At 32.8% G+C, this 27,328-nt stretch overlaps 1 protein-coding gene across 2 annotated transcripts in view; it reads left to right on the forward strand.

Moving 5' to 3' along the window:
• The window catches only part of pwn (calcium-binding EGF-like domain-containing protein pawn), a 55,832-nt gene that overhangs the window by 23,233 nt on the left and 5,271 nt on the right, over positions 1-27,328 (forward strand). For both annotated transcript variants that reach the window (XM_076403414.1, XM_076403415.1), the window contains exons 2-13: positions 9,013-9,338; positions 9,403-9,573; positions 11,242-11,452; positions 11,504-11,633; positions 11,699-11,937; positions 11,996-12,129; positions 20,790-21,159; positions 23,510-23,737; positions 23,799-24,087; positions 24,144-24,408; positions 25,153-25,423; positions 25,481-25,697. In XM_076403414.1, the coding sequence (XP_076259529.1) occupies positions 9,013-9,338; positions 9,403-9,573; positions 11,242-11,452; positions 11,504-11,633; positions 11,699-11,937; positions 11,996-12,129; positions 20,790-21,159; positions 23,510-23,737; positions 23,799-24,087; positions 24,144-24,408; positions 25,153-25,423; positions 25,481-25,697 (2,851 nt within the window). The remainder of the gene's footprint in view (positions 1-9,012; positions 9,339-9,402; positions 9,574-11,241; positions 11,453-11,503; positions 11,634-11,698; positions 11,938-11,995; positions 12,130-20,789; positions 21,160-23,509; positions 23,738-23,798; positions 24,088-24,143; positions 24,409-25,152; positions 25,424-25,480; positions 25,698-27,328) is intronic.

The following is a 27,328-nucleotide window of genomic DNA, read 5'->3' on the forward strand; positions in this document are numbered from 1 at the left end:
TTTCATAAGAAATACAAAATGTTTTTAACAAAAAAAATTGAACCGACTTCAAAAAATAAATAAGGAACTCAACACAAGTTAAAAAATAATCAAACTTAGATTTTTTGACATAAAAAAACATATTAATGTAAGATGTATACATTAATCGTTGTAATAACTAAATAAAAACAAACAAAAACCTTATTTAACCTATCTAGTATCTACTATACGTATTTTATATTCTACTATATACACACAATTTAGCTTAATACCTACCCAACCCTATTTATCTATTAGCAATATTATTTTAATTACTACCAACTGATCACTCTGAAGTCGGTGCTGAGCAACAAATTAGATTTGTTTTATTCGTAATTTAACTTTAAGGATCCAAACGAACCCAAACAGTTATATTAATTTATATTTGTTTTGTTGGTATTTTAAATTTTTGTATATGTCACAAAATTATATTATTATTTTTGTATTGTTTGGGCTATAATTATATATAAGAATTCTTCCCTTTTGGAATCTTGACTTCCATTCTTGATAGGTTTTCTTTCTTCTTAATTCTGATTAAATCTTCACTGTCTTGACATTTTTATTTCTTTCTAATTATGTTGCCAATTCTTTAGTCAATTCTCTTGCAAATTCTTAGTTCTGATTCTGATAATTGTTTAGTCAATTCTGTTTTGATAATTCTTTCTGCACTGTGTTTTGTCGTCTGTGCTCTTTCCTTGAGTTATTGGTGGAGAAGGTTGGTTCAAGGAATCGTTTTCTGTAAACCGATTTGTTTAGAAATTCAGGAAGGCAAAGGCTTTTCCAGCTAGGAACTCCGATAGAACAAGTGCCTTACGGACTCTTAAGTAGTACTCGATAATTCTACGATCTCGGGCCTTCTTGAAATTTATGGTTATAGCCACCACAAGGGGTCCTCTACCGGGTCTAACTTCTGATATCCTCCGTCTAGCCTTGGTACCTTAACCCCCATTATCCGGAATACTTTACAACGAGCCGATTAGACAGACTTATTGTGTTTTTTGTTTGCTCGGTGCTTTTTTTTGCATTGGCCTAGCTTCACTAGACACTTCACCAGTTGCGTAACTCTTTTCCCAAGTGATAAATATTAAAAAAACTATTTTTTTATTAGCGAAGTTTTGGGTCAATATTCATTCTGAGATAGTTAGCGTTGTCATTATATGGAATGATAGTATTATTTAATATTATTGGTGCTTGTACGGTCTGATTGTAGGTGAATTGGACGTGCAGATTTATTTACGTTAATTTTTATTTTCCAAGCTTGTGTCCAATTATTTATATTGTCACTTGCCTATTGTAATCTACGAAAACAATGAAATGGTCTAATAGGACCCCTAAACTATACAAAGAAAAAAACAACGAATTACAATTTTCGTAAACTAACAAACTTTCGTAAAATTTTTTAAAAAATATAAATAAACTTAATTACGTTGCAACATTAATTTTTAAAAATCAATTTTCAAATTCAATTTTCTTGTATTGAAAACAAAACACTTAAAACAACCTTCAACGTAACTAGATATGTAAATAAAAAAACCGTTATACTTTTTTCCATAGAGTCACACAAATCAATATTGCCACCAAGCCGAGCCGACAATGAGTTAATTAGAAACAAGAATAAATAATACGCAGAGTAGGAACAACCTGAATGTTTTTGTCCGCGTTCGAAAACGCCAGCGCCCGTCCCATTCTGAACGCTTCTCTTTTTTATCGGGCCCGTGCGAGAAAATACGCGTACGTTGACTGGGACTCGTTCCGTATAGAAAGTGGGGCCCCACGAAGCGTGGTCGATGGATGGTACGTACGTACTTGTACCTGCCGACGAATCATCTAAATTGGACACGGCGCTGTGAACGCCGCGATTGCCGCCGTTTCTTGGACAACGCAGGGTTTTCGTTTTGTTCGGCATATTTTCGAAAGACGAGCTCGGAATGGAAAGTTCAGGCCTTTTGCAGGCCTTGACACGGATACCGGACGGCCTTTTCGTTTAGGTTTTATAATACAGGTTTGATGATGAGGCGCCGCAACTATTATGTTGTTATGCGTTATGCTCTCTCATATCTTTTCGGTGTAGGTTATTTTTTTGTAAATAAAATACATATTCAATAAAACATTATAATGGTCACTATATTCACAATAATATTCGTCTATCAACAACAATGTCTGAACAGTTAACAAAAACTCCAAGAACCATATAAATAAACATTACCATAAAAAATACTAAAATCATGTAGATCAAACAGCTAATATAGTTAAAACCAAACGAAAAAGCCACCACCAAATATCAAAACAGTAATATTGTCCTAAAAATCTCCAAATATTATCGCTAATATTCTTGATCCAGGAACCCCACTAATGTATTGACTACCTCAAGCTTTCGGTTAACATACTGTACATTTACTAGCCTAAAACGAACGGATGTCGTACTTCTGTAAGCTGAAAGACAGCTCATTCCATTCATAATTATTTTTACAAAACAATAATTTATTTAGCTATACTCTTATATAATAATGCATTGTGTTTTCCATTATGTATGTCATTAGGTCGTTAGGGTGTCGTTGATAATTTTTTATTTTGTTTATTTGATCTAGGTCTACTTTTGTTAGCAAATTTAATTATTTAAAAGTATCACTGTACACTATTCTTACATCTTAGCAAAATGCTGTCTAATTTCTTCTTCTCTGATTCTCTGAATTTCACATTCTTCGACTTTTACCCTCAACAAATTCTAGCTACATCTTAGCTATAAAATAAAATTTAAATCATTACTAAAATATATTATGTTTAAAATAAATGTCTAATTATTATCAGTTACTGCAGTTTATGCTACTGTTCTTGATGGACAAATCTCATTAATGACTTAACTACTCTCAACACAACAAGAATCATTTTCTTCTCTGTTCTTGTTATCACTAAATTTTGGTATATGTTGATACCTATTCCAGATCGTTGAAAATGATTTGTTATAAATTTGGCAGCTAAAATTCTCACTATAAATAAAATTGATGCTATTTTGATTTTATAACTTTAAAAAATTTAACCTTACAGTCTGCACTTACACTTGTTCTTTCATATTTGAAACGAATGTATGTTAGACCACCGAGAATAACACAACAATTTAATTGTTATTACTATAGAATCATTAATGTAACACAAAATCTAAATATTTTAGATTTTTTTGTTATTTTGATCTGATCGACCGGACCGATAGACTCGAAAATAATAAATTTTATTTTAAAGTAATATGAAGTAATAAATAATAAAATAAAAACCAATAATAAAAGTACCCAGATCGCTCTCAGTTTTCCCAACTGTGGAAAGGATTATTGACCTCAGTACTAAATCGACAATGATTACAAAAAATAATAATGATTAACTTTATACCAACAACTTAAAATTTTTCAAAGATTATTTTATCTCTATCATGATTATAAAGACATTAAAACTGAATGGTATGAAATACTTGGCATGAATTAAGAACCAGAGAAAGAGAAAGTAGAAAGTTGCATACAATAACTGAGACATTTGTTTAATAAAACCAAGAAATACACCGAAGTCAACGAAATATATTTATGGCCAAGCCTACAAATCTTGTAATGTATCGTTACACTTTACACACGATTTCAAACAATCCTATCGCAGTATATACAGTTAATGATTTCATTTGATCGTATTTAATCGAAATAGAAATAGTTTTCTTATTAACAAAGAAAAGTGAAAAGAAAATTAATAATTATATTCAGGTAACGTTATATGTACGTTCAACGTTCATCGTCCAAAAATAAATATATAACGGTTGTTTCAACACATTGACTATATACCTCCAGAATGTTATATAAATTAGCATATTATTTTGTATGATAATAGTTTTCATAAACAGTCAAACGTAAGGGTCATCAACACTGAAAATATTGGCGATATTTACTTTTTACCATGTCCAGAATAAACATCTATAAACTGACGGTAAAATTTTCAAAAAATACCGTTACCACTATATAATATATACATTTACATAAACATTAAGGCAACTTCGTATATTATATGTCTATGTTACTAAAAGTTCTTAAAAGTTAAAACTCATGGGACTTTTTAAAACATGGATTTTTTTTGTGAAACTATGAGTCGAAAACTATTAGAATTTTCATCATGTCCTGTTCTAAGACTAATTCAGATGACGAATAATTAAAAAGAATATTCTATAATATTTTAATGTTTTTACAATCTCTTAAAAATTTACTGTTTCTTCAGAAAAAAAAAAGATGTCTGAGACGTCAGTATAGTTTGTGCTTGGCTTTGAATAAAGAAATAGGAAATACCAAACTGAAGAAGCAATCTCCAAGCTTGGTAGCGATTTATAAAATGCATATCACCTCAACCCGGAGTAACAGCAAGCCTAGATAAACCTGGAGAAGTAAAAAATTTAATCAGAAAAAGGAATGAAGTCTGTGGACACTCCTTTTTTCATCCAGGAGACAAAATAATAGGTAATCACGCCGTCAGGGGATGGAGGGACGCGGTAAAATCCTGGAGAGATGAAAAATGGGGAACCATACTTTTCAATCCGGATTCAACAGCATCTGGGGCTGACGAGAGCACTATCAGTTATCCCTCCGTTACAAACAGATATCAATCAGCAATTTGCTGTCACAGCATCAGACTGAGCTGTTGACGGAGTCTTTTCAATCAGAAATAACCAAACCTGTCGAAAAAATGAATGTAGCTAATCGTTTAGCCAATGTAGTAGGCACCATCCTTTACACCCCAAAAAGCACTGGGGTCTGTTAACCATATATATATATATTTATATATAATGGATTATTATATATATTTACTTGTTTACTCAGCAGCAAAATGATAAATATTAAATATTATTAACTATATAAAGAATTTTTAATAAACACTAATATAATGTTTAACATTATTTCAAAAATAATTCATTGCAATAGGGTAACTATTTTGAAAACTCTAAAATTCTTGAATAACTGGCAGTTTATGGTACGGTTTGGTTATTTATGGTTATTAGCCTGCTGCTTTTATATTTAGTACTCTCGAGACATCCTTTGTTTCTACCTTAGTACCTCTCTATTCTAGGAACTTGTTAGTGGTAGTACGTTTGCCAAATGGTCTTTCGTTGCCGAGGCCTTTTCATACATTCATCACTGGTCTAAAAAAACGAAGAAAATGAACGGTTCTTAAGACAGCACCGCGTCATACTAAATTAGTAATAATGTTTATACAGGAATGTTCAGCAAACTAAAAACTAAAGTTATTTTTGTCTTTAAATATCAGTAATATTTTTCGCAAAATGGCAGCGGGTTGAAAGGCACAAAATATATGTAATATAAAATAAACAATATACCGACCAATGCTTCCTTAACTTCTCTATGTCTCTATTGATAAACTTATTTGCTTTACATGTTTTTCTTTCGGCTCCAGTCATGTAATGATTTGTTTGATTAATTTGTGTGCGACGTCCATTGTCACAAGTCGGCTCTTATTATTTCACTTACACTGCTACAAACCCACTACGGCAAAAGCTGCATCTGCTTCTAAAGTAAACAACCATATTTTTCTTTTTGTTTTAGTTTCATTTTTCATAGTCTGAACTACTGAACCAAAAACATCTCAGTGAAATAAAAAGGAATGAAAATTTGAAGAGTGTTATTTTAATTAATATATTATATGGGTCTGTCAGTGTTGGTGTATAAACAGTGAGTAGAGATCCAAAAAAGAAATAAATATAAAATAAGTAATACAAATAATTTATAAAATATAAAATCTATTTATGTAAAAATGAATGACTAAATGTGACTGAGAAATAGAAAAAACACTTTTCTCTTATTCATTCTAACGAAATTAATATGAATTAACTGTATAACCACTTGTTTTATTATTATTAATTAATACAACTACTTCAAACTGTTCCAAGCTGTCAATATTAGGAACGACGATCTGACATAATATTTTTGAGATTGCTAAGATCGATTTCAGTAGTAAATCGACCTCAGATAACCTAAAATAGACATTCGAATTCCATTTACTACTGTTTTCCTTTATATTAACAAGAAAGTGCCAAACTATACTATGTTATTAGGACCAACAATTATAACTTATATATTATATCAAATACTGAATGTAGATAATGAATTAGTAGATTTAACACTTTATATTTCCTTTCTTTACGCACATGTTGAATTTGGCAGTTTTTTAAGTAGATTCTCTACTGTTTTTTGCTTTTCAGTCGACAAAAAGTTCTATGGTTCTATTTGGTTTGTTGAATGTGTGAATTGTGAATTTGTGTGTTGTGAATTTGAAACAAGTTGCTTTCAGTTACGATGTTTCAATTTACTGTAGTGAAAATTAGTGTGTTGCTATTTATTAATTCAATTTGCTCACAAATGGCAAAATGAAATTAGTGTCCTGGATGACTATTCCAAATCGGCCACGTTCCAAAAGATTTTGACAGAACGATGTCATTTGTTTTCAAATTTTCTGTAGTGCATAAGATCAAAAAATTATAAATAGACTTCGTTACTATTATCTTATTTTTTTCACATCGTGTTCACAATGTTAGAACAATAGTTTTAAGAAAAACAAGAACAATATTTTATGTAACGTTGCAGAGTGTTGCAGCTGTCATAGAAATGGTACATTATATTTACATTTTTAAACCAGAAATTTCAGTCTTATAACTCGTTATAATATACGGGCAGTTCTACCTTTCTTGGAAGTATCAGCGACTTTTGTCTCGTCTCTTTTTGAATTGTGACCATATAAGCGTAAGAAATAATAGTAATTCTGATTATATTAGGAAGTTTTAAAATTACTAAAAAATCTTTATTTATATAGAAAATGTACAGCTATATAGCTTACCGTTTAGATTAGGTCTATAATTTTTAAAAAACTGAACCGAAAACAGCTAACATGAAGTTTCCAAATAATAATTACTATGATCTTCGGTTCTGATACTTTGTCGTTAGTTGTTACGGTTTATACGTAGTTGTTGAGTAGTCCTATATTTGGTTTCCGTTATTTTATGTTATTGGTTGCAGGTAATTTAAAACATATTGATTTTTCCTTACTTTGTCTATATACTGATGAAAGTACAACAGAATACTAGTAGGTAAATTTAAGAATATATCATATTTATGTAACATATAGAATATCTAATGTAAGAAGTAATTTAAAAAAAAACTTAATCTTAAGTATATGTTTATAATTCAACATTTGTTTTGTCTTATATGCTAGGGAGTTTTTACAAGAACAAGAAACAGTTACGTTTATTTAAAGTACAGTTTAAAACAAAACACTACAAAAACCAACTCTATGTTACGTGTGTTATGTGATTGCTTATTATCCTAAATATTCATATGGTTAGCTCATTCCACCTCACTGACTGGTTATAGCTATTACATTATCGTAATAGAAAACATTGTTCATAATATTAAAATGATTGTTGGTTGATGTACCAGTAACTTTATTAAGTATTGTTGTTTATATATTTTACAGTTAGGTATAAGTTTTATTATGTCTATATTTGGGTTATTGGAATACCACAATAACATACCTAACCATGTTTTAAAATGCGGTTCTGTTTAGGAGTTTACATTTTTCACTATAATCAGTGACTAAACAATTATTTCCGTTTAATATAATTTTTTTTAACCAGTTTTGTTGGTGTTTTGGTTTTTTTTTTCGTTATGTTTAAAGAAACGACACCATTATTAGATAGCTATATTCAGCTTTGTAATAAACTAATACAATGAAATATTCCACAATATGAGGAAAATAATATTTCCACATTTAGAAACTATAAGTGAAAACCTTAATATTAAATATAATAAAACTCTATTTTAGAAGTGTTAATTTTAGTTAAGAAAAAACACCTTGCGTGAGGAAACAAAAATCTAAAAAAACCCTAGTTAACCCCTAAAAACCACTAGATATACCCCTAGTTGGTAAAAGTATCCTTTTACCAACTAGGGGTATATCTGGACTGGACCTACAGTTTAACGTCGGCTTCGAACCACGGTCTTACTTTTTTACACTCTTGCCTAGGACAATCACAAATATCAAATAATGACAAACATAAATTTACGATCATGCCCAAGGATGCAGGATTCGAACCCATGGCTATCGCAACAGTAGGAGGACCGTCCTGTCGCCTTTACCACTGCGCCACCAAGTCGGCCCATTTTACTTTTGATATAATCAAAATAAAATGAGAGACAGGTTTTCAACAATAAACTGAAATGTTTAAATAAAGATGAGAATAGATAGAATTTTTATTCTCACGATTGAAAATTTCCTTCAAGAATTTTTAATATAAATATTTTTTTACGATAATGATTTGAATTTATAAAAATCTATCTATTTAAGATGAATTAACAGCTATCAAATACAGAGCTAAATGAACCTAGAGTTTGTGAATTAGTGTTCAGAAATCGAACCAGAAATTGTTGCACTAGCCTAATATTTGCACTACTTTTGTTACGTGAAAGAAATACTCTTCGTGGACTACTTCCAAAGTAATAAAAATGTAGAGAATTATTAGCATAAGTGTTGAAGTTGTTGAATATTGTACCAAAATATATAAAAATATGTTTTATTGTAATATATATTAATATATTATACCAAAATAAAGTTTCCATTTCAGTTTATTTTTGATTTTCGTTTTTATTTCTGTTATTGGACAGCCTGGTATATCATTTTCATATCATTTTAATTAATTAGCATATAAAAAGTAAGAAGAAAACTAACACACGATGTTAATAATTATATGCATTTTACGTTACAAAAACATTTTGCCACTTTATGAATGGACAATATGATTGTAATGATATTAATACAGATGGTAGATATTGGGTGCTAAAAAGAACAAGAGAAAGTTGATGAAATAGAAAGTTTCCAACAATAATTGAGACAGTTTACATCATGTTATGTTCGATCGAAAATATCTGCTAATTTAAAATTCAACAAATTTCTTTTATTTTCTAGGTTTAGGAGATATTTATTCAAACACTTTTATATCGCCAAACTCAGCTGATGACAATTTCGCGGAAATATCAACACCGAAGTTGATTGACGCTACAAAATTTGTATATAACGAACAAGAGGGTTCCAGTTTAATGAACGACGATGAGAAATCTCCTGATTTTACTTCGATAGAGAGCAGGAGAGTTCAGAGATCGGCTGATCCGATTCTGACCAGCACTGCCGCCGAGGACAAACTGTTACTATTTAAGAATGTGGACGATTCCTTGGATAGCAATGACGTGGAGATGTCTGGACGTATTGGTCATTACATTCAGCCATCTAAAACAGTTAGTATTCTAATTTAAGTCACTATTATGGCCAAGTATATCTAATTAATTAATTCGTTTTTAGGGCAAGAACCATTACTTTGGTTCAGTTCAGGCAACAGCCGATCCGAATTCGGGGGAAGGCCTAGGGGCTCTTCAGGGCAGGTCCTTGCAAGAGCCCCAGGAGATTCAGCCCAGTGCGACGACAACTCCGGCTATTGCTACGGCTTCAGATAAACCAGAAAGGCCCAGACAGGTACCTTAACTTTTTTTAAGGAATTACATACAGCGTTCGAAAGTTTTGGATTTTTTCAATTTTTTTTTGATAACATCTTTATTAGATAGGCTTAATACAATTTTAATTATAAACTAATTTATTACTACTTTTCATTTGTACTTGGATTAATTCACCAGCACGGCGAGTGCGAGAAAATACATCAATATGTATTCTTCAATTATAATATTATAATAACTTAAGCTATAGTCTGTTATTTTAATGTAATTCTTCCATACTTAGGTTCATCTCGTTTTTTTCCATATATATATATATATATATATATATATGTAGTTACATGAAGTAGGTATCCTTTGGAAAAAGTAGTATTAAATATGTTAAATATATTAATGAAAATATTTGTTTTTTGGAATGTTATCGCACTGCTTAATTATACAACAATCTGCAGCAGGAACACGTATATTTGTTATATGAGAACATGATTTATGGAAAATAATACGAGGTGATTGGTTACGCTTTTCCATGACAATAACTATGTTTATGTCCAATGCAGCGAAAGTTATGGGACTTATACAACCAAAAACAAAAATATTATGAATATTATTCATCTTCAAACGTATGTTATTGATAGTAATTTGCAAGCAAAATACTTGGGTATGACACTGGGCGCCAAGTGGAAAGAATATGTTAAGAAGCAACGAGAATTTTGTATGAGGTAGTTGTTTGGATGACAATCCGAATTATCACTTAACAACAAATTGTTATTGATTGAACAAATCACTGTGAACTTACGGTGTAGAACCATCTGGTTTTACATATTTATCAAAACAAAGTTCTTCGGAGCTTTGTTAATACGCTATGCTTTATTAGAAATGAGGAAACAAAGGCCTAAAGGTACCTGCAGTCGGCGAATAATTTAAACGGCTTGTGAAGAAGCAGCAAGTGAGATGCGTGAATATTAAAACGTTGAAGTTCTACAACTGCTTGACAACAATATAGACCTTGAGGAAACCCAGAGCTCGAAGGAACAAAAAATTCTGTAAAATAGTATAGTTTAGCTACAAGTGAAAAAGTGCCCTTTATTAAACTTATATAGAGTCCTCAAATCGGAGTACATTCATCAAATGCTAATTAAGTTTGGGTCAGAAACCGTAAATCTGGACTTGATGAACAATATTAAGAAAAAATTACTAGATAGTGAATAATTAGTTGTAATATATGGGCCAGGCCATATTTAATTTTAAATAAACAAGAACTGTTGGAGTAGTTAAATATTCATAGTTCACAAACTTTTGAGGTTGATCAGCTATGTGTGAACCTAAACCAAAGTAATCATCCCAACCATTATCACTGTATTTGGTACAAGTATTGTTCTTGTGGTATAAGAAAGTGGTATTGCAATATGTCTACGTCATATACTGAGACATGTATATTAATTACCCTTTTAATACTATGTACCTTAAGAGTATTGAGTATTATTATGAAGATTGTCATTAAAATAATTGTAATGCACTTATGCAACGTTATATTTTTGTGATTTCTACTCTTAAGTACTTTTTAAAGCATTAATTTTCAAAAATTAATCCAGAACTTCCAATAATTTAAAATATTTGATATGGTTATCGAAACATTTTTTTACTGATTACAAATAAAACAGAATGAATATTTATAAATAATTCATTATTATAGGCCAATCCGGATATCCAGGATATTATAACTGGATTGGTGAAACTTTTAAATGGAAACGTCAACGTTCATGCCAACACCGCTCTAGAAATGGGTCGTCCAATACGTCCGATTTCCACAAGGATAAACAACCGTGGCCCGCCTAGAATAACTGATGTTCCTCCACTACCTCCTGATTTTAATCTCCCAGCACCTCCAAAACTTCCACCAACAGGTATTATACCATCAATTATTTTTATAAAATATAGAAATACATAATTTTAAGGATCAATGCCAATGCCGGTATCTACACGTCCTCCAGCGCCATATCCTTTTGAAATACCACCACCAAATGTATCACCGAAAAGGCCTTACCCCGGAAACCCCGGTAGTTCTGAAGTTAATGGTAGACCTGGGTGAGTATATTGTCTGAAACACATGTACTTTTAATTTTAACAATTGGATATCATATTTTATTCAGATTTTACAAACCCATTACACCACCTCCATGGAACCGACGAAGACCAACGAAAAGACCAAATCCATATATTCCACCATATAAACCGATGCCTTCCATGCCGGACGCCGAACCATCTGAAGCTCCAATGGAGGACATCTTAACCTTAGATTTAGGTTCACACTTGGAGAATTCCGAAGACGAAGGAGATGTGTCTGATAATGACAAGCTTGGTGAAAATAATAAGCAGACGTCAGATACAAGTATTTAAAAAAATGCATTCATCATCCTGATAAAATGATAATAATGTTGGATTTTCAGTAAATCCTGATGCAACTGATAAACTGGTACCGGATCCTTCAATTGACACCGAATTGCCGGAACAAATTGATAAAGAAAATGAACAGTTTGAGAAGAATAAGGAGAAAAATCCGAAACCAGATAAAAGTTCTAAGGTAGGTTCAAATTGTCAGTGTGTCTAATGAACGTCATTTGAATCCAGTGATTTGATTATGAATTCTGTAAGCTGTACAAATAAGTTTTTAGGTATTTTACCCTCGCAACTGCTATTTCAAAGTAGTTTTATATTGAGCAACGACTTTTAATCACGTCCTTATCTTTTGAGATCGCTCAAGAAGAAGTTTGAATTTTTACCTGAATATAAACTTACCTAAACCCTTTTATTTACCAAACTAATTTTTGAACAATTTACATGCGATTGGATACCTTAATAGTTGGGTTTCACACTAATATAGCCAAATAGCCAAAAACATTAAGAAATGGAACTATTATTTCGACTTCACTGTCAATCTGTGGTATCTGACACTACTGTACTGATCAAAAGTGAAGGAATTGTCGTCTATCATGATTATGCTATACCATATACATCTTTAGCGATTCGGCACACATTGAGAGATTTAGCTGGGAAGTTTTGGTGTATTCAATGTATAGCTCGGCCTTATCCTCTCCTCACTGTCATTTGTTCCAGCCTTTCTCTTGTTTTTAATGGTGTAAAGCTATCTTGTGAAAGCTTTGCTTTGTTCTGTTTTTTTTTTCATAGAAATCATAATAGGTTTAAAGAGATCGAATTACGGGTTTTCTAGAGAAGAGGCCAATTAAATCATGGATTTAAGCGAGACAATGTCATTGGCTAGCTTTAATAATTTCGCTCTGACAACCATCAAAAAGCAAATATCAGTTCTTTCCTTGACTATATTTATTTTAGAACAATAAGCCACTAAACTGTTTGTTATTGTTTTTTTAATGAGCCCCGCTATCATTTCGATTCCCTATAAATTTGCTCAAAGAAAAGATAAGTAAGTTGGGTTTTCATAAAATATTTATTTGGTCTTCGTGGGAAAACGTCATTCAATAATTGAACTATTGAACGAGCTGTGTGTGCTGTGGCCTCATATTTCTGAAACCACATGTCCTCTAGTCTTTGCTCTTCCATTTCAGCTACAAGAAAAGTTCGAATGATACCTTGGTACCGTTCAGCAGTAACAGTAATTGCAACACCTTAGTCATTTTCAAAAAAATATGGACCAATGATGTTTCCAGCATGACTGCCCCACCATTCAGTTGTTTGTAGTAGATGCAATGATGTTTCATGAATTAATTGAGGATTCTGTGTTCCCCAAAACCGACTGTTCTCTTTATTGACGTGGCCACCGAGAACAAAATAGGTCTCATCGCTTATTATCAATTTAGACGAAACATTTTCAATTTCACCAGACAGCCTTAATGGACTTTTGGACTAAATGAATTTTGTACCGGAACATTTTCAAAACAGTTTTCAAAATTTACTTTAAACTGCGTGTTAAACTCTGTTGTCTTCCAGAAAGTGACTTGTCTGCTGTCGTACCGTACTGAAATTTCCGCTGAGTGGCAATAATGAAACGACTATTTTAATTAAATATTGTAACTATAGTGCTCGTTCTTGTGGCTCATATTTATCCATAATAAAATTTGGACGTCTACCAACACAATGGTTAAAGTGATAATGAGTTAAACGACACATAACCAAGGTGTCGCGCAATCAAAATAGTAGCGGCACTTTTGGCCTAACTGTTACAAATATCTGTTGCTGAGACTGGGGATATCGCATCTCCTGAGCGTCACGTGCAATTTCTATAATAGTACCAAAATCGTAGTAAACCAATACTAAATATTACAATTATGATACAGATAAATACAGATAAGGTCATATATTATAATTTTTCAATGATAAATGAAGAATATTTAGTTTTGTTATATAACCTTCAGGAGTTGAACAATTTCTTGAATTATAATGCATCATTATTTGATACAAATCCGATCTCTAAAGACGTTTAGCTGGTCTTCAGGATAATCTCATTTCCAGGCCCTATTAAGCTCTTAATATAATTTGATCAACAAAAACTGTTGAATAATTTTTTTTTACTCTTTGTAATTCCCCAATCTGCCCTATAGGCAATAAGTATTTCTTATGTCTATATTATATATACATGGCATGTAGAATATCACTTCATTAAGTAATTTCATGTATAAAATATCTTAATTAATTAGTCTTATTCTAAAGTCTATATATGTCCAGTAATCAGATCAGGTGGTGTTAAACGTTTTAGTCTACGCACTTCACCTCGCATATTTAGCTGGTTAGCGAGTATGTTGGGATGCACTGACACTCTTTCGAAGTACTTCACAGAAACACGTTGAATTACACTCGTTATAGGTTCAAAAGGAATATTGCTTTGTATCACTTTACTTGAATATAGTACAGAGCATCAACAATGGCACACAACACTTTATTTTGGAACCGTTGAATGATGGATATATTAGATTTGCTAGCGGTACCCCATAGCTGGATTCCATTTGGCCAAATAGGCTTGAGTACAGACTCATACAGCAATACTTTGTTATCTATGATAACTTGGATTTGCGCCCGACGAGCCAATACATTTGATATAATTTAAGTCCAAGTTGTTTTCGTTTAGAGAGTATGTGCTTCTTCCAGGTTAGACGTCGATCTAAGTGAATACCAAGATATTTAACATGCTCTGCTTGGGGGAGTTGACGATGATTGATATTCAGTGGTGGACATGTCCTTCTACGCACGGTAAACGTTACGTGCTTGGATTTTGTTTCATTGGCTTTAATGCGCCATGTCTTCAACAATAATTGTATTTGCCCCAGGTGTGTTTGTAAGTTTATTGATGTTGTGACTAGATTTTCATGGGATGCTAAGATTGCTGTGTCGTCTGTATATGTTGCCACAGTAGTTATTTTTGTGGTGGGAAAATCGGCCGTATACATAAGTTACAGTACTGGATCCAGTACACTACCTTACGGAACTCCTGAATACATGGGATTTATTTGGTATGTTCATCGCCTTGATTTACAATAAAATGTCTATCAGTGAGATACGATTGTAGTAATTGATAGTCCAAATGAGGGAGAAATTTCTTTAGTTTAATCTGCAAGCCCGTATACCATACTTTGTCAGAAGCCTTACATATATATAGAAAAGCAGCCGAACAATATCTTTTGGCATATAGGTCAGTATTTATTTTGTTTACAAATCTATGCACTTGTTCTATAGTCCCAAGCTTATTGCGAAATCCAAACTGATGTTCTGGAATAATTTTCCTTTTTTCAATTATATAGTTTAGCTTCTTTATATATAGTTTCTCGAAAACCTCTTTTTTGACCATTAATTTCTCGTGGCGTAGGTCCATTTTAAATGGCGAATCTAGAAAGCTAGTAATTTTATTTTCGTCATCTTCATGAAGCTGAGACTGGAAAAGTTTAAAAACTTTGTTTTGAGAAAATGTCTGCCTTCTCTGTATTGCTTCTAGCCCTATTATTTTCCTTTGTTTTAATAGGTGGGTTATGCTGCTGGGGTCTCTTAAGCTTTTTTGTCGCTTTCCACAAGGAATAGTATGTAGCCTCAGTTGGTGTCAAATACTCTAAGTATTCTTGACTGCCTTGGTTTTGTTAATTTTGGATTAGTTCTTTTAGCTCTTTTATTGCCCTATTAAATTTTCTTTGGGTAGAATATAAAGTATTAATACAAACAACTATTTAACAATCTACCCTAGTTATGAAATTCGGTGGGTTTAATATTCTTCTACCTAAAATAGCGATTTCTGTTTAATATTATTGAGTTATTTAGTGTATAGACTTTTATTGTTTGATTTGAACAAATCTGCCGTCCAAGCATATCAACATGTTTTAAAAATGTATAATGATGCTATTCCATCATTCCCCAACTGTCGGTTATGGTATTAATGATCTAAAATTGGTAATATTGTTGGTAGCACTAAAAAAGTTAGAACATAAAAGAACTAAATAATCGAAGAAGATTTATTGGTTCAAAACCTAGCTCAAACTCCCAAAATAATTTCAGACAGCTTAGTAGTTGTTGAACGAACTGATTCCAGACGTTTACAAGTGATGGGAAAGATTTAAAATAAGAGAAAACGTCTACCGCACGAATTGAATGCTATTATTAAATTAGTTTAGCAAAGCCATCCACATCGACAGCGAAGCGGAATGTCCACTTCTGTTAAAGTCCTGCTTCGCATATGGCTAGATGAGCAAAACGTATTGAATTATGAGTTGCGAAAACCAAATAAAATTGTTATTGCGGATGTTTGGATGATGTACTACTATAAAAAAGGCTAGAATTAGCAAGTAACACACTTAAAATCATCCTCTTATGTGACAAACTTCGACCACATCCTGTTAGATTTGTGAAGACACTGTTGCAGCTCGAATGAGAAGTTCAGTCGCACCCAGCATATTTACTAGACATAGCCTCTTGCAATTGGCACTTATTCAGATTGATTTACCATGCTGTATGAAATGTACGAAGGTGTTGATATACTGAAGAAGTTAAAAAAAGTATAAAAATTGTATAATTGTTTCTCAATTTTTAGAATACAACAAGTACCTAATATTTTGGAAAAGACAGGAATGAATCTTTGGTTAAAAGTGTAAGCATTTATATTTTGGCATGACATACACTTTTCGTTGTTTTCAATATAAACCACATTAAACCCGTTGCTTTAACTAGTAAATCATTTCCTGGAAAACTGAATCGATATTTTTTCTATAAAATATATTTAAGAAAAACGCGGAAAAAAGTTTTCGTTCACCTAATATTTTCACGGTTCTGTTCAAGATTATTTTACAATTATTTACGTTCAAAATGTTCCGAAAAATAGCAAAATCCGCTGCAAAAAACATTTCACCGAACGATATAGCTTTATCGTTCGTCTTATTAGAACGGTGAAAGTCTTTCGAGTTTCTTTTTTTTTCTTGTGCCAGATGAGTGGTAGGCAAAACGACCAGCAAGAAACAATTCCTAATTAAATGAAAGTTTGCTGAAATATTTTAAATGGGAGCTATTAAGATTTTTGGTCGAGCTGTTTTTGTTAACGTTTATTAAACTAGGTGTAGATGGTTCAATAAGTTTTTAAAAAATATGTTATGGGCTTATGTTTTTTTTTACATAATTATATTCGTAAATTTTGATTTTTATTTCTTGTCGTAATTAAAATACTTTAATTGGACGATTGTATTTATATTGCAGTTAGTGCCAGTTAAATAAAATTCAAGCAAATATGTTCTATAACATTTATAATATGAAATATGAAACTAATATTACTATGATCAAAAATTACAAAACAGGATATTGTAATTTTATTAGCTATAGGTTTTTTTCTTGTGTCAAATTTTCATGCACCTTCATATGAAGCATTGGTTCACAAGTCCATCACCGCTCTATTGGGTTCATTTAACTCTAGTTATTCCATGAGCTTTGAGGGCACTAGCTTGAGTTGATTGAACTTTTTTCTATTAATCCCTTAGAACTTCTACAGTCTGCCCGTGGGCAATAAGTATCATTATCTAATTTCAGTTATATAACTATTCTGACATGTAGAAGATCGCTTGAGTAAGTCATCTGCTGTACAACTTATATTGTAAAGCTTATTCTAGGTACTATTCCAATTTATTCTAAAGTCTATCCTAACTTATTCTAAGAAATATTCTAACTTATTCTAATTTTAGAGATTATTAAATCTCACTCTATGTGTATATTAATCAGTTCGTATGGTAGTTTTCGTTTGAACCTGCGCACTACACTGTCATCGCGCACATATAATTGTTTGGCGAGTGTATTCGCAAGAACTAATACACTTTCAGAGTACATCTTTCTTTCGTACACTTCGAATCACACTCGTTATGGGTTCTAAGGGGATATCGCGCTAAATCTGTAGTTTGTTCTACGTTATACGTTATATGGGACATCGACGATGACTCGCAACACTTTGTTCTTGAACCTCTGGATTATATTTATGTTAGATTTGCTAGTAGTACCCCACAGCTCAATACCACAGATCCAAATAGGCCTAAGTATTGACTTATACAGCAACACCTTGTTACCTAATAATAATTTAGATTTACGCCAATACATTTAGTTTTATTTAAACCCAACTACCCTCACTATATGTTTTTTCCATGTCAAACGTCGATTAAAATGCATTCCCAGATATTAACTTTGTCTGCTTGCGGAAGTTCATAGTTATTCAATTTTGCCGAGGGACAAGTTCTTCTACAAAGGGTGAATGTCACATGGGGGATTTTGTCTCATTTGCTTTAATGCGCCACGTTTCAAACCACAATTCGACTTTGTTAAGATGAAATTGGAGGTTTCTTGTGGTTGATGTTGGATCTTCGTGTGATGCTAAAACTGCTGCATCATCAGTATATGTTGTAACAGTAGTATTTCCTGAGGTCGGTAGATCAGCTCTATACAATATATATATATATATATATATATATATATATATATATATATATATATATAACAATGGGCCAAGAACACTGCCCTGCGGAACACACGAATATGCTAGATATAGGTCAGTGTATTCGCCACCCTGTTTGATAATAGAATGTCTGTCTGTGAATTATGATTTCAGCAGTTGAAAGTGCGTAAGACTTTTTCAATTTAACATGCAGTCCAGTATGCCACATCTTTTCGAAGGCCTGAGAAATATTGAGAAATGCAGCGGAGCAGTATTTTTTATCGTTTTTTAAGTTCTTGTTAATTTGGTTGATCTAATCTATGTATTTGTTCCTGTTGTTTCCTGTTTATTACAGAAGCCAAATTGATGGTCTGGAATAATATAATAATATATAGTTTTTCAAAAAGTTTAGAGATCATAGGTAACAGGCCGATATAGGACTATAAGAGGAGATAAGTCTTCTGATGTTTTCCCAGATTTATGAATCATAATGATTTGAGCCTCTTTCCAAGGGCTAGGAAAGTATTAAATGAAAAGTATTATGAAAATTAAGTCTTTACAAATTTTTTTTTCTGGTAAATCTTTTAGGATTCTTCCAGTAATTAAACCACTCTTGAAGATGAGAATAATCTTTAGCTAAAATGAATTGTATAAAAATTAGATTTGGTGTGGATAAATATATTTGGGAAAACAAATAAATTATTTGTATATACTTTCAAAAGCTTACTATTTTGCTTTATATCTTAAAATAGAAAATATCAATGTTTTAAAAATTAAATTTTAAATATTAAAATTGTTTACTTTTGTTAATTATCTGTTTTATTTGATATCAATATCTCCAATGACGTCTTGGTTAGCGTAGTGGTCAAGGCGATAGGACAGTCCTCCTACTGCCGAGGGCCGTGGTTCGGATTCCACGTTAGGAAATAGGTCCAATCTAGATAAACTCAGTAAAATAACATAAACAGTTGGTAAAAAAGAGACAAAAAATATCTCCTATCAAGATATTATGGTTTTACATGATTGGTTGTAAGGTTTAAGATGAACGCGTGGTAAATTAAACACTAACAATTGTCTGTGATTTTGTTTGATGTTTGATTAGACTTAATTACTACAGTACAAAGTTGGTGAGATTTCATCGCTACAGGTGTTTCTTTATCTCAGAATCGGTTAAGAAGCCAATATCAGGAATATAATCGGTGGGGGAAAAAGTAGTTTCTTGGCGAAAAACCGAATCAAGTGATTTGGATAATAGAGAAGCCCTTTTGTTGATCAATTTTATAGTTATCCTTTTTTATCGTCGGTTTTAGTTGCTTTAAGTGTTGACAGTAGGAGTCAAATTAATAGCAGCTCATGATGAAAAATCTCTTTCCAATTCCACTAAACACTTATCAAGATCTTCATACTCATTATGTACATAGTTAAAAAGCGTTTTATGTTAGTTATTCTTGAGTGATATCGCGAGATGACATCCGTCATTTTACTACGATATATTTGCGAATTTCTCTCTGGCAGACTCTTAAGCATCCATCACCAAAAACGCCATACAATTTTCGACAAGCCTGCCTTTTTCCTTCTTTCCTCTCAAATGAACTAATGAAATTTTTGGGTTAAGAAGAGAAAAAATAACAAAAAAAAAAGCTGCTCCTGCTAATTTTCAAAGCACTTTAACTATTGACTAAGTAAACGAATGATATATTATTAACAAATAACATTATATCTTCCCCAATTTTATATTAGGGGAATGCCCAGATATGCATTTTTAAAGATTTTTCGATCAGAAACATCTATCGAACTATTTATAAAATAAAGTAACAAACAATTAGCAGTGTGCTGCGTTATCTTTAAAATATTGATAGAAGAATTTCAGCTGATATATTTTTAAAATATTATATTTTTTGTGTGCGATTCATGGTATGAGGAATTCTTTGGGCAAATATCCTTTAGATGTTTTAAATTGAATTCTTTTAATTTTTGTGGGATATATTTGGGAAGCCATCAAATTATTTTAACTGATATTCAACATGGTAGCATAGTAGTTACGGAATGTTACTCCTAGTCGCACCATGTTCTGGGCTTCCATGGGTATTTTGATTTATATCTGAGACTTTTTGGACTTGTTTATGGACAAGAGTGTAAAATCTGACGACGAATAATCATCCTAGTTAGGCTAGGTAGTACCGAATAGTCTTTAAGTTGGCTGTTTAGTAATCGGTAAGCCTAATGTTGAAGGCCGTGGTCTGGAGTGAGTTTTTAAATACATTTATTGTTGATTTACTGTTATTTTTATAAATAAAATCAAATTGATAGAAGATTATTTTTAGATCACTATTGTGACCCCAACGATGAAAACTGAAACGTCAATTTTGGAAACGCCAATAGTTCTGGTGACGGAGACTTCTACTTCAACTCAGTCATCAGAAGACAAAGCGATAACCCCAACCAGTGTATCAACGGAAGTAGTTGAAGTTACTCAGACTCTTAATGACAATATTTCATTGTCCGTGAATTCATCGAGTACTACGGGACTGCTTGAAGTCCACGATAATAACATACCCACGCTGGAGTCATCTATGCCAGAAGTCTTACCTACTGTAACAGATAGTAGTACCAGCACGACAGTGTTGCCAACAGGTACGCTACATACTACGGAGACTGCGATGCAAACTGATAATGTAACGGAAAGTACAAAAAGTAAGTATGAAACAAACAAATATCAAACTATCTTGCTATCACTACATAGTATAAAACAAAGTCGCCTTTTCTGTCCCTATATCCCTATGTGCGCTTAAATCTTTAAAACTTCACAACGGATTTTGATGCGGTTTTCTTCAATAGATAGAGTGATTCAAGAGGAAGGTTCATATGTATAATACATGCATAATATACTAAGGCAACATTGCTAATTTTAGAGGTTTCTAACGTGATGTCGTAAATTAACCTATTTTTTAGGCTTATTTAGCAATTAGCAAAAACGCTGCCTAACCCTACGAGTTAGATCAAATTAATGTACTACAGTATTGTACACCATAAAAAGGTCTACAAAAAAGTCCGCGATGGTATATGTTTATCTTTTAGGGTAACCCACATTAACCATTTTTATTGTTTACTTTTTACGTGAGAAAATGGCTTATTTACGAAGCTATTTTAAGCAATACGGCATTAATCCTTATCGAATTAAGTACCTTAAATACAGTGTGCAATTAATATAGATCAATATGGTTCCTTACAGCATGTAAATTAAACAAATATTTTCGGAGATATTACAAATTTAAAATTTGCGTTTAAAAATGTGTAATGTAATAAAAATTGTATGAATTTAGATATTCCAAAGATAGCAGGAAATCTTCATAGTAAGTATAGGGGAAGAGGAATTGTTTTACTCCAAATTTAATGCGTGCAGGCCAAGGGCAGTAATGAATGAACCAAAAATACTGGATCGATTTTAATCATGTTTTCATTGAGTAACATAGGCATATATATTTTATGCCCGTGCAAAGTCGGTCGGAGCGTCGGAGCGCTATGTTTTTATATACAACGTTCATATTTTTTCTGTAGTGTATTTAATTTAGTATCAGCATTGCACCCTTGCGAAGCCGGGGCGGGTCGCTAGTTTATTATAGAGTAGTTTTTAAATTTGTGTTGATACATTTGATCAGTTTTGTAGGCTGTTGTTATCTTAAAAATATGCGGTATTAACTGAACTGATTGACTAATTAAGGGCACCCATTAAAAAAATAATCTGAAGGTACCATAAATGATGATCATGGTAAAGGATGTAGGATTTTCCTTTTAAGATTGTTAACAGGGTTCAAGAATTTGAGCGTTGATTGACACTAGTTATAATATTATATTTTTTATGTATTTTTTTCAAGCTAAATTCCGATTGCAATTTGATGATTTAGCAACCTTCCATAATGGTTCCATCGTTTTCTTTCTTTTTACAGCGGTTTTTGTTATGAGTTTTCTGTAGATATCAGCTGTATATCTCAGTTTTTATTAAAGATTACCGTAAATTTACACCCGAAACTTGCTGACGCTCAAGAGTATATGAGTTAAACCAAAAAATATAATTCCCCGCCAGTTAGGAAGTTATATTGCTTATATTCGATATCTTCATAATTTAGAAAATTATATACTCCTTGTATTTCACCAAAAGGATAATAAAAATATGGCATCTATTCTAAATTCCTCAAAACTAACTCTAACCCAACTTTAACTCTTCCTAGTTTTGTATTGTTAGCAATCAATTGAAAGTACTGGTTTTATCTACAGGGGATAGTGAAAATAATATATAGTATAAAACACCATACAATATAGTAAATTTTTTTGCAATTTGGAAATACTGTTTCGGGGTAAATAATGTGACGTGTATGTATGCATCGACTGATAATGCGTCCATACACACAGCTGAAAAGATTCAGTCTTTGTGTGAGGACCATCAGAATCGTAGGCACAATCACCAGACCTCAACATAATTGAACCATTTTGCAGAGTTTTTGAGTATGATGAGTAGATTTCCATTTCCAACATCATTGAAGCAATTTGGTCACTCTACGAATCTATTGCGCGAAGAATTTCAGCTGTTTTAGAATAAAATATTGGCTCAAAACCTTATTAATAAATACATATTGGGTATATGTCAGGTGTTCATATTATTTTGTTCCTTGTACGGTTTTCTGTATAGAGATTGTTACTTACTAGAGTATATATCAGGTATTCATATTATTTTGTCCATCACATAGTTATCTGTATAGAGTTCTCTCAAGGAGATAGGTCTTTTATTTTCCAGAGAGTCCAACAAACCATGTTTTTTAACCATTCTATAAAACCAATAAACATTTCCATTTAACCAATAAATAATCTCATTAACATTACAGCCACTAGTATTTGGCATTCTTTTAACAATATTGACATCAAATATTTACCAAATACTATCTAGAAATTATATATCAGATTGAAGTCATGTTTCATGAAAGGAAATATTGATCTCATACTGTTACCCTTTTTTAATTTCTTTATTATCTGTTTGTAAATATTACAGGTGGTACCAATTTAACGTCCTCAACATCGTTTCCTTACTATCCCTATCGACCCAGACCTGGAATAGTTTTAGATGACACAGAATATAAACCAGGTGGCGCTAATCGTCAGCCTATAGTTACCAGACCTCCAAGCGGTGGCATAGGGGATATTTTTGACGTCACCGTCTCCGCTATACAGGGACCTGGTGGACACCCTCCAGGACAGGGCCAACCCTATGTTATTCCAGGTAATATTTTTTAGTGTCGATTAGAACTCTACTAATATATTCGTTGATGATTGTGTTGTAGTGGATATTGAGAGTCTTAATGGACAGGGCGACGTCATCACCTCCCCCATAGGTAGTGAGGGTTTCGTATCCATAGATGGCAAACGAACGTACTTGAATCTTTTCGGTGATAACCCCGAACCCACCGGAACAGTAGGAGTAAAACCGAGTTCGCCGTCCAGTAACCAAGTGGTACAGGGCACCGCCTATGTCGCTCAGGATAAACCGGCGAAGCCCAACTTGGGTTCTGTGAAACCGGCTCAAAGGAGACCCACATTCGGACGTCCTCGTCCTAGTCAACCTCCTGTTAGGTGAGTTTATATTGAATATATCCTGACAATTAAACATGACCGTTTCGTTTATATAGAATTGATACATGTATTGTTGGAGATGACTCAACTTGTGATGTATCACAACATGAGATTTGTCGAACGGAATCAGGCGTCAGTGCATGCCATTGTCGTCCTGGTACAGCAAGAAGAAAACACAGAGATCCGTGCAGGAAAATTGTTTCGGTCTTGTTGTCATTGCGGGTAGACAGAATCTACGAAAGGAGAGTGGTATGGGCTGACGAGTTATTGGAGAAGAATAGCGAGAGCTATGGACAGTTATCCTATGAGGCTGAGAGAGCTGTAAGTTACATAAAATGTCGTTAATTAACGTGGATATTGATTTAAGTAGATATATATTAATGTCTTTATTAAGAATTTAAAGAAAATTACATAAACTTCTTGCAAATGAATATGTCAGTCATCAGAAAGAATTGTTTATATGTTTTTATATAGATGTTATAGGTTCTCTTGTTTAATTAGCCAACCTACACTTATTCAAAATAACATAGTTGCTAATGATCAGCGGAAGCTACGAAGGTAGTTTTTAAATCAAAGAAATACCTTAATTACCTTTTAACAAAAGTTTTTTATCTCAACAAAATGTTTCTCAAAAACTGTTTCACTGATTATCAATTTATTCTATGCAAATATTTTCGACGTCAAATCTCACAGGAAATAGTCACATGAGTTCAAATCTGGGCAATATGCTGACTGAGATCGCAGTTTGTAGTTCAATTTAACAGGTCAATTGAAAAGTCTCCGATCTGACATATAGATGGCGCTACTAGAATTAAATCTATACGTTTTTTAGTTAACCCCAACTCTCAAAAGAGGCCATTTTATGATTTTGACTTAAATGAAGTAGAAAAATAAAACTTGTTCAAAATATTGTTTTAACGTTATATAATTCGAGGTTCTTGGAACACAGATTGACGTTTACAATTCATTAGGATAATATATAAAACCTAATACAACTACTGAAATGTTCATTGTGATATAAAATTGTTCTTGTTCTTTAATTAAGATAAAATCATATCTTTTCAGCTTGAGTCTGCCATGTCTATGACGCCATTCAGTGACGAATATCTTGGATCAAAGGTAAACAATATTTACAGGGGCGATCGATCCCAAGGGCAAGGGGGTGTGTTTGTCAATATCACTCTCCAATTAGAAGAGAATGCTGACACAGCACGACCATCAGTCCGGGGCGATATCCAGAAGCACTTGCTTGGTGTCATACAACGACGAAGCAACAACGTGGGAAACAGTGCCCTGTGGGTGGACAGCCCACCAGGTGCAGTATCCAGCTTACAAGGTTTGTAGCAAAACATTAAAGCGTCTTAGACTTTTTCTACAAGACTTGATGCTCTAGATTTGGACGAGTGCTCCTCGCCTGAACTCCACGATTGCCATTCACAAGCCACCTGCATCAACACCTTCGGAAGTTTTAAATGCGAATGTAATAACGGTCTGAGAGATCCATGGTCAGATAATAAACACAGAGCTGGAAGGTATTGTGAACAATGTTCGGCGTCCAGATGTAACAACCGAGGAGAGTGTAAATACCAGAATGGCCAGGAAGTTTGCGTGTAAGTAATTAATTAAACATTATATGCATTGTTTGATGCTTTTCGTATCTACTAGCGCTGGGAACTATCGACTGAAAACAGTCGATAATCTCAAAACCGTCTATAGCCAATAAAATAGTCCACCGAAAAGATACGAGTAACGACTGTTTCAGTAAAGTGAAGCATTGAAGTAGTCGTGAAAAATAGTTGAATAAACTTGTCACAACTGAAACTAGTCGAATTAAATAGTCGTCAGTAAAAAGTATTCAATTTCTCAGTCAGTGGATAGTTCCCAACGCTAATTTCTACTTTAGACTTGATTGTGATTAAGTTTTGAAATTTTTATTGTACTAAAAAGAGGCGTGATGATACCCGGGAAGTCTTTTAAAAAAATGCTTTACATTGTTCTTGCATTTTTTTGTGTTGATACAAGCATTCTGATACCTCATTTTATTTTTGTTTAATATACGGGATGTGCCACTTGTTGGTTTATTTTTGAAGTCTGATATAGTTTGTTATGATAAGGTGAAACGTTCATTTTAGGAACTTAATCGATTTACTACTGAAATATCTTAAAAATCAGAAAGCTCTTGTGTATATTGCAAACATTTTCATCCTCCATTCACATGATTAAAAGGGACTGTTGGCAAATGTTTTTGAGTTTATATTGATGCTGAATATTATATCAATGATCCATAAAAAATTAACGCACTTAATGAAAGTGAGAATATGAATGAAGCTTAATGAAGCTGTAATATGTAAAAAAAATAAAATCCAGGAGGTTCTTGGCCTCCTATTACAATCCTACTGTAATAGGCGTGTGTAGGCGTGTAATACCTACTAATCCCACTCCTCTGCAGGAACAGGAAACTCCCAATCCTCAGAAAGCGATTCACGAGGCGTATAAAATTCTAGTCCATCCAGTCTGCCTCTACTGCTCAGTGTAAGGTTCTCCTTTGGCACGAAAGAAGAAAGAAGATAGAAAGTTTAGAATACGAAAATAATCTGATCAAATCCCTACCCACCCACAAACCCCGATAGTTAAACTAAATACGACAATATCAGTCGTATCCCAGGGTCTTTGTCGCCCTTAAATCTTTTCTATCCCGAATCCGATGCTGGTCATCCTGGAAAAAGAAGAAAAAATAGGTGATACATAAAATGGTATATTTTCACTTTCTGAAGAGAATACAAAATATCTGAAAGTTATCAACGCATGTCAATTTAAACTATTCCCAAAAAAAATGTGTTGGTCATGTGAAGAAGAAAGTTGGAAAGCACCTTTCAACGTACAAATATACAGAAACTTTTAGGACATGAGCTAAACTGGTTGAAAGGTCATAGAAAAACTGATTTGCTAATTTGCCAACTGTTGAAAAATTAATGCCTATATAACATTTGCGCAACTTTCAATAACAGATGAATTCTTATTGACATAAGTAATAAAACAACAACTTTTAGATAACTTCAAGAGTAATAAATTTACAACTAGCCTCCAGGCTTTCATATTTTTATAGCGAGTTGGTAGAGTGATACTTCAGTTGTGCCGAACAGCTTTCTCTGGAGCGATTTCTTGAGCAACAACTGCTGCAAACAGTAGTTACTGGGAGCTAAATTTGATGATCGTCCTCGACGTTTTAAACAATACAACG

This window comes from Rhynchophorus ferrugineus, unplaced genomic scaffold, assembly GCF_030347505.1.
Source record: "Rhynchophorus ferrugineus isolate W39M unplaced genomic scaffold, kcgeb_rfMv2 rfM4, whole genome shotgun sequence".
Lineage (NCBI taxonomy): Eukaryota > Metazoa > Arthropoda > Insecta > Coleoptera > Curculionidae > Rhynchophorus > Rhynchophorus ferrugineus.